Source organism: Balaenoptera acutorostrata, chromosome X, assembly GCF_949987535.1.
Source record: "Balaenoptera acutorostrata chromosome X, mBalAcu1.1, whole genome shotgun sequence".
Classification (NCBI taxonomy): domain Eukaryota; kingdom Metazoa; phylum Chordata; class Mammalia; order Artiodactyla; family Balaenopteridae; genus Balaenoptera; species Balaenoptera acutorostrata.
Window position 1 is genome coordinate 75,894,810 of NC_080085.1, and position 13,764 is coordinate 75,908,573.

The following is a 13,764-nucleotide window of genomic DNA, read 5'->3' on the forward strand; positions in this document are numbered from 1 at the left end:
CTTTACGGAATATATAATCATTCTTTACTTTTTCAAACCATTTAGGTGTCCTGCAATTGAAAGAAGATACTATTGAAAATTTGCTGGCTGCAGCTTGTCTCCTGCAGCTGACTCAAGTCATTGAAGTCTGCTCCAATTTTCTTATAAAACAGCTCCACCCTTCAAACTGCTTAGGGATTCGATCGTTTGGAGATGCCCAGGGCTGTACAGAGCTCCTGAGTGTGGCACATAAATACACAATGGTAAAATCAATTGCTTCATGTTAACTTGTAGTGATAATATATTAACACAATGTCTAAACTAATTATATGTTTACTGATATGTGTTTGTGTGTGTGTGTATGTTTGTGTGTGTAGAACCATTCCAAGGTAAAGATTATAATGTTGGGATAAAATTAAAAAGCAATATATATTTACATAATTTTCAAATGAATTGCACAAAATAGATATTAGATAAAAATATTTGTCTGGTTGAGCTGTACACAAGCAAGTTTCACATTTTTCAAACTAAAAACATTTAATTAAATCTCAGAGCTTGGAGAAATGAAAATATTGCCAACAATTAAACTGGACAAATACATATTTCAAGTAGAATCCACAGTAACAAGGAAACATAATTTCCCTGATGTTTTTGTACTATTAGAACTTTACTTCATAAAGTTGTACAAATTATTATTTCTAATGGAATTTATTGGGTTGGCCAAAAGGTTCTTTCGGGTTTTTCATACGATGTTATGGAAAAACCCGAATGAACTTTTTGGCTAACCCAATAGGTATCATTCAATAAGTAAAAAAGTAATATTATTGGATCACTATTAACTGGAAGAGCTTAAGAACTATCAAAATTAGTAAATCAGACCATTCTATTGAATGGACTTTTTATTTCTTAATGAAAACATGTTATTTTGGTTAAAACAACTTGCAGTTCAATTCTTTAATTAACTTAAAATCCCTCTCAATTCTATTAGTAATTATAATAAATTAAATGAACATGTTTGATGTGTTAATTCTTTAAAAGTTGCATGGGATAAGACTATCTTTATTCAGTCAAGTGACAGTGACATGAAATATAGATTGTAGGGAGGCAAGTAAAAGTAGCTAGAGGATATTAAATAAATCCTTGCCATTCATGCTAATAATTCCCTTATGCAAAGAAGAAAATGAACTTTTTAACCTCTGAAGCAGGGAACAACACAAGAGATGGATCTTTCTGTGAAACCAAATTAAAAGATAAAATTTCAAGCTAAGAAGATAGCTACATTTATTTAAGATTCAAAGATAAAGGCAAGTACATAAAAATGAACAATAGAGAATCACAACTAAAAACAATAAAATTAACAGTACAATTTTAGAATTGAGATGCATATAATTAAAAAGTATTTCTAGAGTTTCATACAGACCTTAAAATTTTCAAGCTTGTAATATTTGAATTCTCTAAAAAATTCTTGTAAAACTTCCACTCTCTTCTTCCCACCCTTGGTCATTGTTCAAAATTTGAAGTTTTAAACATATTTCTGAAACAATACCATTATATGGAGAATCATATTATAATAGATTGACATTTTAACATGTCATTTAATCATGCTATTTATATTCCTATGTCCTAAATATAGATGCTATATAATCTATAGGAACAGCAGTTCAAAGGTTAATCCTACCACAAATGCCAAACATGAAAACTTCCTGTTAAATTATTTAAATTCTTGAACTAACTATTAACAGTTTCCTGTCTGGTATCTCACTCTTGCAGACAAAACACATTCTGATAAACAGCTTGAGTTATTTTTGTTGCTCAAAATGAACTTGTCTTCCCTTTCCTATTATGTGACTGAAACTGAGTGTTAAAGCAGGATGTGCAAAAAAATGCAATACTGTTACCTCCTTTAATCCCTCTTTAGTTATTTTAGTATCTATTATAAATGCAGCAAAAGATGTCAAGATCTTGCTAAAATACTGCTTTTATAATACTGTACTGATAGTACAAAAATGCAAATAATTTTAATCTCTAAGAATAATGTTAAACTCTAAGGATTCAGTTTCAGTCATTTGAATCATAGACTGAGTAAAACAGATTGCCCTTTCTAATGTGAGTGGGCCTCATCCAGAAATACCCTCACAGACACACTCAGAATAATGTTTGGCCAAAAGTCTGGACATTCCATGGCTCAGTCAAGTTGACATAAAATTAACCATCACAATCATATAAATAGTAGTCTGCATCGATGAAACATTCAACAGATATGCTATATTCATTGAATACATTTTGCAACAATGTAAGTGTGGATTTTAAAAATGAACACCAAACCAAGGGCACTCTCTCTCACTTTCTTTTTTTTCTTTTCTTTCCTTCGAGAGTGGATAGCAAGAAGAATGAGAGATGGGGTCTTCCATAATATTTACACAGTTTCAAAGTTTACATACACTACCAGTAATAGGTAACTGTAAGTTTTAGAGTGTTTTATCTTTTTTTTAATCCTTTCATAAAAATTATGTCATTTATGAAAGGCAGTTGCAGTATCGAACAAAATGAAGTAGACCTAAAGGCATAGGTGTGAGTGCATACTTAGCCATTTACTGCACAAGAGATCAAACAATTCACATAGCCTGTTGTCTCATCAGAATAATTCCACCTCCCACAAGATTGCATTGGTGATGACTTAATGTTTGTGAAATAAATCTGTAAAGTGTGAAGTGCTGTACAAGTGTAATGTATTTTTAGTTTTAGTACTAGCTCCACCATTTTGCTATAGATGAGAGGGTTTTCAACCAGGAACATCTGCTATAGTAAAATCAGCAGTTCTCTCTCAATTACTTGCATTAGTCACAAGAGGGCTCTTTGTCTAAATAGGCAAGTTAACTTGGAATTTATTGTATCAGAGCTTCCTGATGGGTCTATCAAACTTGATGATTCTTGTATGGATAATTTTGCTATTAGGTTAACTCAGTCCCACAATGACTAAACTCAAGGGCACTGGTGGTTCACTGGCAGAAGTCTTGCCTCCTACAATGACTAAACTCAGAATGGAGCTGAAGGAGTGATTTGATTTATCCAGATCCCCCAGTTATTCAGAGGCTGTCTTAAGCTGCTTCCAGAATATCTATTTATTGGGCAACATAAATTACCAACTAGACTTGCTTATATCAATTTCAGAAGTATATTTTATTGCATTTAAAACTTAAGATCTTTACTATGAAAAATGTTGGAAATGATAATTGTGTTGTCAAAGAAAAATATATAACATTATAAACAGGAAAAATATATTGGTGTTTTGATGAAAAAAATTGAAACACAGCTGCCTGAAATTTGATACTTGACAAAAATACAACACAAATGACAGAAGAGAGAATCAAGTTATAAAACATAAAAATTGAGAGATAGCCCCTCTCCTCCTCAAAAAATAACTCAATAGGAGTCACTTTTAGATTAACCTGAATCTGTAGATGTTTATCCATTGCAAAATAACTTTACCTTGGTTAATAGAAGATCGTGATTTTTCACAAGAGAAAGGAGTTTTTAATCAGTCTCTTTTTCTCATCTCAAATGAATTCAGTATGTTGCCCCATCAAATGCACAGCCAAAGCTGCCTCTACCAGGCCTTCAAGATAGCCTCTACCTTGAAAATTTTCAGCCTTTCTCTTAAGGTTTTTGGCTAAAGGCCAACTTGACATCAGTCAGTCATGGAGTCATAAACTGTTGTCACCTACAAAATCAGAGAGTAAAGCACTGGCATCAACTCAGACACTACCCATGTGGCCTGTGAAGTAGTTAAGGCCTTTCCTTGTGTTTAATAAATAATTCCCAGTGGAAGCATTTTGTTCCTCAGCTTCAGAGGCTCCTCCAATCCCTTGTCACGGGCAGCAATAACATCTATTTTCTATGAATGCATATATCTGTCTCTCTGGCTTTTTCTGAAGTTTAACAAAAATAAATGCTTTGGTAAGCTTATTTTGTTAAGAAGTTTCTAAAGTACAAAGTTTCAGTAGAAGACTTCTCTTTTCTAGGAACACTTCATCGAGGTAGTAAAGAACCAAGAATTCCTCCTGCTTCCAGCTAATGAGATTTCAAAACTTTTATGCAGTGATGACATTAATGTTCCTGATGAAGAAACTATTTTCCATGCTCTAATGCAGTGGGTAAGGCATGATGTGCAGGCTAGGCAACGAGACCTAGCAATGCTGCTTTCTTACATCAGACTGCCATTACTTCCACCACAGGTATGGAAACTTACCCAGGTAATGTAAATTATAGTTCTAAACAACAACTAGGCATTAAGCCATTCCTTTTTTTTTTTTTTTAATTTTATACAGAGAATTTCTGGTACAGGATTTGTTTCACAGAAGGACATGTACAGCCTTCAATTAACAATATTAATAATGAAGAAGAGCGAGGGAAAAAGGTTTAAGGAAAAAACCTACAAATAATCCCCAAACTTCAGAATACTCATTAGTTTCAGTTTCCTCTCTCACCAAACAGCACTTGTAACAAGCAGAGAAAATGACTAACCTAACTCTTTTTCTTTTCCTGCCACCTTCTAGGCAAGGTGATAATAATCATTACAGTAGCATCTCAGAGGAGACCCTAGGAAGGAGTTAGATTCTGGAAAATACCTACTAACTAACATGAGTAATTAGCTACTATGATTGAAACCATACTATAATTGCTTCAGATGCACTGGAGCATCATTATAATGGCATCCTCACCATGCATGTAGAAGGATTGTACAAAAAATGATCCTAAAAACAAACGCCCTTGGATAAAACTCAGGATTGACCCACCTCATACTGAATTTTAGTATGTGAAGTTTAGTGAGGTTGGAGTGCAGTCTCACTATATAATTCTAACATTGGTGATAACCACAATTATTTCTCTGTAGCCAACTGATCAGTAGTATATATCATTTATATTATATATATATATACATATACATATATATATATATGAATATAAGGCACATATGCACACTTCATATGCTATATAACTTGTGGCTAAAGTCCTCAAACATCATTCACATTGGAAAGAAGGACGTTTCTGGACTTAATGGATCAGTAGCTTCATAAACGTTAAAATTAATCAATTTGCAAAAAATTTCTAATTAAATGTTAACATTGAAAAATAGATTTTAATTTGCTGATGACTTCTCTACTTTTTTTTTTTACTTTTAGCTGTTAATTAAATCCCATGGAAGTACATATTTACTCTTATTTTTAGTTGAGTTACAGTTGATTTACAATATTATATTAGTTTCAGGTGTACAACATAGTAATTCAAAATTTTTATAGATTATATGCCATTTATATTTATTATAAAAACATAGGCTATATTCCCTGTGCTGTACAATATATCCTTATAGCTTATTTATTTCGTACATAGTGGTTTGCATCTCTTAATCTCCTACCCCTAACTTGCCTCTCCCCCCTTCCCTCTCCCCACTGGTAACCACTAGTTCTCTATATCTGTTAGTCTGTTTCTTTTTTTTTAATTGAAGTATAGTTGATTTACAGTGTTATGTTAGTTTCAGGTGTATAGCAGAGTGTTCCAGTTATATATACAGATATATATATATATTCTATTTCAGGTTCTTTTCCATTATAGATTATTACAAGATATTGCATATAGTTCCCTGTGCTATACAGTAGGTCCTTGTTGTTTATCTATTTTATATTTAGTAGTGTGTATCTGTTAATCCCAAACTCCTATATTATCCCTCCCCCCCTTCCCCTTTGATAACCATAAGTTTGTTTTCTACATCTCCAAGTCTGTTTCTGTTTAGTAAATTAGTTCATTTGTATCATTTTTTTTAGATTCTGCATATAAGTGATATCATATGATATTTGTTTTTCTCTGATTAACTTCACTTAGTATGATAATCTCTAGGTCCATCCATGTTGCTGCAAATGGCATTATTTCATTCTTTTTAGTGGCTGAGTAATATTCCATTGTATACATATACCACATCTTCTTTATCCATTCATCTGTCCATGGACACTTAGATCGCTTCCATGTCTTGGCTATTGTAAATAGTGCTACTATGAACATTGGGGTGCATGTAACTTTACAAATTAAAGTTTTCCTCTTTTCCAGATATATGCCCAGGAGTAGTATCGCTGGATCATATAACTCTATTTTTAGTTTTTTAAGGAACCTCCATACTGTTCTCCATAGTGACTGCACCAATTTACATTCCCACCAACAGTGTAGGAGGGTTCTCTTTGCTCCACATCCTCTCCTGTATTTATTTTTTGTAGAGTCTGTTTCTTTTTTGTTGTGTTCACTAGTTTGTATCACTGTTTTTATATTCCACATATAAGTGATAACATACAGTCTTTGTCATTGTCTGACTTATTTTGCTGAGGATAATACCCTCCAGGACCTTCCTTGTGGATGCAAATGGCAAATTTTCATTCTTTTTTATGGCTGAGTAGTATTCCATTGTATAGAGTGTGTGTGTGTGTGTGTGTGTGTGTGTGTGTGTGTGTGTGTGTGTGTGTATACCACATCTTCTGGTGAGTGGGGCTATGTCCCTGCTCAGTTAGCTACTTCACCTGAGGCATGCCAGTACTGGTGCCTATAGGCTGTTGGGTGGGGGCAGGTCTGGGTCCTAAGGCTAGTAAGCTAGAGGGAAGATTCCAAAATGGCCCTTACCAGGACCAGTGTCCACACGACAGAATGAGCTCCCACAAATGGCTGCTGCCAGTGTCTGACTCCAGGGTGAGCTCTGGTTGCCTATTGCCTTTCCTGGTGACCCTCTAAGATCAGCAGGTAGATCTGACACAGTCTCCTTTCAAGTTACTGCTTCTGCCCTGGATCCCAGAGCATGTGAGATTTTGTGTGCGACCTTTAAATATGGAGTCGCTATTTTCCACAGCCCTCTCAGTCTCCTGAATGTAAGCCCCGCTGGCCTTTGAAGCCAAATAGTCTGGTTGCTTGTCTTCCTGGAGCAGGGCTCCTGGGCTAGGGAGCCCAATGTGGGGCTTAGACCCCTCGCTTTTTGGGGAGAACCTCTGCAGTTGTAATTATTCTCCTGTTTGTGGGTCACCCACACCGGGATTATGGGTCTTGACTATATTGTGACTCTACCCCTCCTACCCAACTTGTGGTTTCTTCTTTACATCTTTAGTTGTAGATGATCTTTTCTGGTATGTTCTGGTCTTTTTCATCAATAGTTATCCTATAAATAGTTGTAATTTTTGTGTGCCTGGGAGAGGAGATGAGCTCAGAGTCTTTATACTCTTCCATCTTTTGAACTCCCAGTACATATTTACTCTTAAGCCAGGGGCTTCTTTGAAACTCAGTTTCTCAGGCCCCCACCACAGACCAACTGAAACGAGTTATTGGGTTGAGGCCAAGGAATCTGTATTTTAGCAAGTTCTCCAGATGATTCTTAGATATGCAAAAATTTGAAATACACTGGTGTAAAGGATCAGAAGCCCTTAACTTTATACTGCTATTAAGTCTACATGACATTCTTTCAGCAAAGTGCTTAGTTGGACTTTTCTTAATTTATTGGAATAACAGGAAATATCCAGCTGAAACACACAACCAGTGGTACCTTGGCCTCCCACTCCTGAGTATGCCTAGAATGTGGGATTGTGTGAACTTTTCCTGATGATGGTAGTAGTGGGTAATCTTATACAAATATTCTAGAAATGAAATATATGAAGAGACTGGTGATAAATGTCTGAAGAATATTTTCAAAAGAAAAAAAAAATTACATAGCCTAGTTTTCAAACCTATTTGCTACAGAGTATGCATTAAGGAAATACGTGGGGTCTCACCAGCCAAGTCAAAAGAGTGATCCATCAGGGATAAAAAGTGGGGTGAGAACAGGGTTGAGGTTAACCAGTGAAGAACAGGAAACTTCAGGGAAGTTTTATGGGGTAAGATTAGCACCTCCATTCCAACAACCTGCTTGCTCTTCCTGTCAATTCCTATGATACTGTGGACTCCAGACTCCAAGGAACCAATCTAAATGACCCTTGGAAAATTCTGAACAAAACTCTTAACTTCTCCTCAACTCATCTCAGGAAGAATACTTTACCTAGCTTTTATCCCATTCAATTAGGGTCATATTAGCTGCCGGGCAATAATGGTTAGAAAGGATTGATCTCACGTACTATTGATGATGAATTACCTAGTTACTAATACATGTACTTTACTGGTGTACACATGTACATGTACAGATAAAAAACACCTGCTTCGTGCTTTGATTTGATGATAAAGATGCAGCCCCCATGGTGATATTATTTTTTTAATATATTTATTTATTTAGGGTTTCATTGGGTCTTCATTGCTGTGCATGGGCTTTCTATAGTTGCGGCGAACGGGGGCTATTCTTCGCTGTGGTGCACGGGCTTCTCATTGCGGTGGCTTCCCCTTGTTGAGGAGCGCAGGCTCAGTAGTTGTGGCAAACAGGCTTAGTTGCTCCACGGCATGTGGGATCTTTCTGGACCAGGACTCGAACCCGTGTCCCCTGCATTGGCAGACAGATTCTTAACCACTGCGCCACCAGTGAAGTCCTGATATTATTTTAATTGCGCATGTTTGTGCCATTTCCCCTAAATCAACCAAAAAGGTGGCTGCTTCTCTAGCGGGGCAGGAGATGCTTGCTCTGTGCAGACACAGCCATTCACTTTGCTTTCAGTAACACATTTTATGAGTGCTTTTTCACTTTCACTCCTGGAGATTACACGTACATATTCAAAAGAGGAAAAGTATGTCAAATAAATGTGCATTAATAAATTCGCTACTACCATGAGGCTTTTAATCATAAAATATGTTACTAAGTAACTTAAAATATTAAATAATAACACATACATTAGAATTAGCTTGAGTTTTCTCCAAAGTTATATAAATGAAAATGCTATTTCTAATGTTTGCTCTTTACTTCATATACATGCATCATTACTTTTCAGTTACTGGCAGATCTTGAAAACAGTTCCATGTTTACTGGTGATCTTGAGTGTCAGAAGCTCCTGATGGAAGCTATGAAGTATCATCTCTTACCTGAGAGAAGACCCATGATGCAAAGCCCTCGGACAAAGCCTAGAAAATCAACTGTGGGAGCACTTTATGCTGTGGGAGGCATGGATGCCATGAAAGGTAACAGGAACAAATTAATTACTTTAGAAAGTATCATTCAAAAAAGATGTATTCTCAACACCCTCCAAACTATGAGGGCGGTATTAAAGCTATATATAAATGTGTGCATCTAAAGCTATTTCTTATAAATAAGGTAATATAAATATTGTGACCTCCTTTTTTATTCTTACCTTGTGGTATATAACCCTTTCATTAGTGTTTCCTCAACTCTTAATAGGTACTTTTCTCTTATGACGGCAATATTTATTTATTTATTACTCTCAGGATACATTTAATTTATTTTTATTGAAGTATAGACTTACAGTATTATATTAGTTTCAGGTGAACTGCATAGTGATTCAGTATTTTTGCAGATGATACTCCATTATAGGTTATTACAAGAAAATGGCTATAATATCCTGTACTATACAGTATATCTTCGCTGTTTATCTATTTTATACATAGTAGTTTGTATCTGTTAATCCCATACCCTTAATTTGTCCCTCCCTCCTTCTCTCTAACCTTTGGTAACCACTAGTTCGTTTTCTATATTTGTGCGTCTATTTCTGTTTTGGATATACATTCATTTGTATTATTTTAGATTTCACATATAAGTGATATCATACAGTATTTGTCACTCTGACATTTCACTAAGCATAATATTGTCTAGGTCCTTCAATGTTACTACAAATGGCAGAATTTCACTCTTTTTGTGGCTGAATCCTATTCCATTGTATATATACCACATCTTTTTTATCCATTTATCTGTTGATGACACTCAGGTTGCTTCTATGTCTTGGCTATTGTATATTATTTTGCTGTGAACATTGGAGTGCATATATCTTTTTGAATTAGTGTTTTCGTTTTTTCTGGATATATGCCCAGGAGTGTAATTTCTGGATCATATGGTAGTTCTATTTTTAGTTTTTTGAGGAAACTTCATACTGTTTTCTGTAGTGGTTATACCACTTTACATTCCCAACAACAGTGTACAAGGGTTCCCTTTTATCCACATCCTCTCCAACATTTGTTATTTGGAGACTTTTTGATGATAGTCATCTTGCATGTGTAAGGTGATATTTCATTGTGGTTTTGATTGCCTTTCTCTAATAATTAGCAATGCTAAGCATCTTTTCATGTGCCAGTTAGCCATCTGTATGTCTTCTTTGGATAAATGTCTATTCTTCTGCCATTTTTTGATTGGTTTTTTTTTTTTTGATATTGAGTTGTATGGGCTATTTATATATTTTAGATATTAACCTCTTGTAGGCCACATCATTTGCAAATATTTTCTCCCATTCCATAGGTTGTCTTTTCATTTTGTTGGTGGTTTCCTTTGCTGTGCAAAAGCTTTTAAGTTTAATTAGGACCCACTTGTTTATTTTTGCTTTTATTTCTTTTGCCTTAGGAGATAGAACCAAAAAAATATTGCTATGATTTATGTCAAATAGTGTTCTGCCTGTTTTTTTCTAGGAGTTTTATGGTTTCAGGTTTTACAGTTAGGTACTTAAACCATTTTGATTTTATTTTTGTATATGGTGTGAGGGAATATTCTAATCTCATTTTCCAGTTTTCCCAGAACCACTTGTTGAAGAGTGTCTTTTCTCCATTGTATATTCTTGCCTCCTTTGTCATAGATTAATTGCCCATAGGTGTGTGGGCTTATTTCTGGGCTTTCTATTCTGTACCATTGATCTATGTGTCTGCTTTGGTGCAAGTACAATGCTGTTTTGATGACTTTAGCTTTGTAGTATAGTCTGAAGTCTGGGAGGGTGATATCTTCAGCTTTGTTCTTTTTTCTCAAGGTTGTGTTGGCAATTTGGGGTCTTTTGTGGTTCTTATGGCAACAATTTTTAAATTTGAGTATTTGTTTGCAATGTAAGATCTTTTCAGGGAAAACTTAAAGATTTATTGTAAATGGAAGAGATGGGGTCCTCCAAATTTGTTTTTTGACAGAAATAGGAGAGTGGTCTCTAACTTCTTGCTGTCAATTTCCAGATAGATGCTCAAAGACCAGTTACAAATAAACTTGAAGTGTTGATAACAAGATCAGCAATTCCATCCTGGAATAAAATAATGATTTTACAGAAGAATTTCAACAAATAGGAATAGGGAAAAATTTCTGAAGCCATCATGTCTACCTTGAATACTTCTTAGAACTTGTTTTACTATAGTTCTGTCTTTTTACACTTGATTTCTCAGTCTATAGACCCATGTTGCCAAAACAATGAGACAAGGTCTTTGTAATTAAGAATTGGCTGTGTAGGAAATAAGACCAACCACTTAAAATTTGCCAAGTCATACATAGAAATGTTTTGACACCTTGTAGAAAATGTTGCAAAAGTCAAAGTTCTGTGCTTCTGGAAACCAATTCTTTCTTTTGGTATGTGTAACTGGAAATTGGAAGACCATATAGGAGACATGTCAATTAATAATAAACCTATAAAACAAGAGCTTGCAAATGCAGTTATTTCCAAAGTAGTAGAGAAACTTCACAGAACTAGTGTTCTTCAGAAAATAACAAATACAATGAAATCTTATAATTAATTTCAAGTCTAGTAATGATATTTTATTGCATTTTGTTGAATAGAATGAACATTAACAGAACTTAAAAGGTGTCTTATTTGATATTTATATCAAAAGGGTACTAAGTACAAAATGCAAGCACAGCTATGCTTAGTTTCTGATTAAAAAAAAAAAAAAAAAAAAGCCTAACCTGCAGAGTGAGAAATGGAAAACTTTATGTTTATTTGTTTGTTTTTTCTGTTTGCTACTATTTTTGTTATTTTTTCAAGTTCCTGTTTTTTTAAGTTAACATTACACAAATGAATGTGTTACACAAGATGGTAATAAGTATCTACAACTCCTTATTAGCTTACAGAAATGAGTGAAATGTGAGCCTATGATCCCTTGACTCTACTACCACAGTTTTATATGGAAGGAAGTAAAACCATCATTTTGAGACTCTTGGAATACCTAGTGTATGGAAATATAAAAATCTCTAAGGGAAGTTGCAGACAACTACAATAATAGTAAAAACTATTATTTTTGAGTACCTGATCCTTGGTTGGCATTTTGCAAGCATCATTTCTAATCCTCACAATAATGCTACAAGATAGATTTTATTACCCCAATTTTGCAGATGAGGAAACTAAGGTCCTTAAGGTTAGATAGTCAAGTCAAGGGCAAACATCTATAACTAAGGGAAAGGGAATTATTACTCAAATTTTGTGTTCCTTTTTGCTATACTGCCACTATTTTAGATGAAAGAACAACAACAACAACAAAACTGACCCCTCTCTTTGAAGGTTTTAGAATCTATTTAAAAATCAGGGTGAACACTTAAGAGCAAAAAAAGAAAGAAAGAAAAGAAAGAAAGAAAGAAAAACTAAGTAAAGCAAAAACATTAAAGTGTTAGCATTTATCTATATAAATCAGTATTACATTTAAGAACATCAATTTACATTCTTAAAAAAATTTCTATATGCATGCCTTTTCTTACAGTGTGTTGTTTCATTTATCTTTTTTAAGATACTTTTTGAACTTTCACCTTTTGATGTTTAGGAAATACAGTACTTCCTCAGTCTTTAATTACCTTTCTGACTCATACAGTTAACTTGGAATTAGTTGCTAAATATAGATATCAGACAAGTGGCTTGAGTTAACTATAACTCCTACCATTATATTAAAAGAGTCATCAAAAAGTTGTAAGTATGATCACAGAGTCAAAAATTTTAAATGGCCAAATGGTAAACTGTGGGCTTTTGTGAATACAAGGTATTCAGTAACCTTTCATTTATTAAAAACAATGAATTCTGAGAGACAATATGGCAGGGGACAAATTAAAAGCTAATATAGTGATTTTTTATTTCATTTTAAAAATAGATGGAGGAAATCACTACATCAGATATATTCACAACTGCAGGAACTATCATGTTCCAAACAATACTACAAAGTTTGGCTGGTTTTGTTCCCTCTTGAATAGATCATAAGTGAGGGTTGAATAGGAGCTTTGAAATGAAATAAGAAACAATATTTGCAACGTTTAAGTGCAGAAGGCCAATATACACAGAAAAATTATGAAGTGAGTCCTAAAGAGAGAGATTAGTAAAAAAAAAAAAAAAAATCTAAGTTTTCCCATCAAATATAGAGCTGCCATAATAAGCTAGCTAGAGGATTTACATTTTGATTAGTTGGAGCAATTGTGGAAGTAGGCAAATGGGATAAAGAAATTTTCAGAATTCAAGATACAGAACTACAAGTCATATATGTTCATAGATGCAAATAGTAGATATGGGGTCAATTTGTCTTTTATATTTTATCTAATGTCTGGAAAAAATTAACTTGGCATGAAGCAGACTTCATCATTTCAATGTAAATCTTCAACATACAGCTGATTTATGTAGCCTTCTACAATTTCCTAATTACTTCACCATTAAAAACTCCATAATCTTAATAATGAGTGCACCCTAGCCTTTATTTCCTAATCTAAATTGGCTTTTTGGTAAATTCCACTAATGAAAAGAGTTCAAAATGAAAAGTTAAAATAGAAAAGAGTGGATAGGAAGACAGATGTGGGAAGATTGGAATGAAGAAGTGGAAAGGTATGAAAACAGACAGAGAAAATTGACTGCTTGACGAGTGAAAGTAGATGTGGGTTTGTTTGTAGGTATTCCAGTTGTAACA

The 13,764-nt window shown here is 34.3% G+C and overlaps 1 protein-coding gene across 1 annotated transcript in view; it reads left to right on the forward strand.

Annotated features, from left to right (window-relative positions):
* The window catches only part of KLHL4 (kelch like family member 4), a 104,418-nt gene that overhangs the window by 63,818 nt on the left and 26,836 nt on the right, over positions 1 to 13,764 (forward strand). Inside the window, exons 4-6 of the mRNA XM_007187651.2 lie at positions 46 to 242; positions 4,002 to 4,214; positions 8,913 to 9,099. Coding sequence (XP_007187713.2) covers positions 46 to 242; positions 4,002 to 4,214; positions 8,913 to 9,099 — 597 coding nt within the window. The remainder of the gene's footprint in view (positions 1 to 45; positions 243 to 4,001; positions 4,215 to 8,912; positions 9,100 to 13,764) is intronic.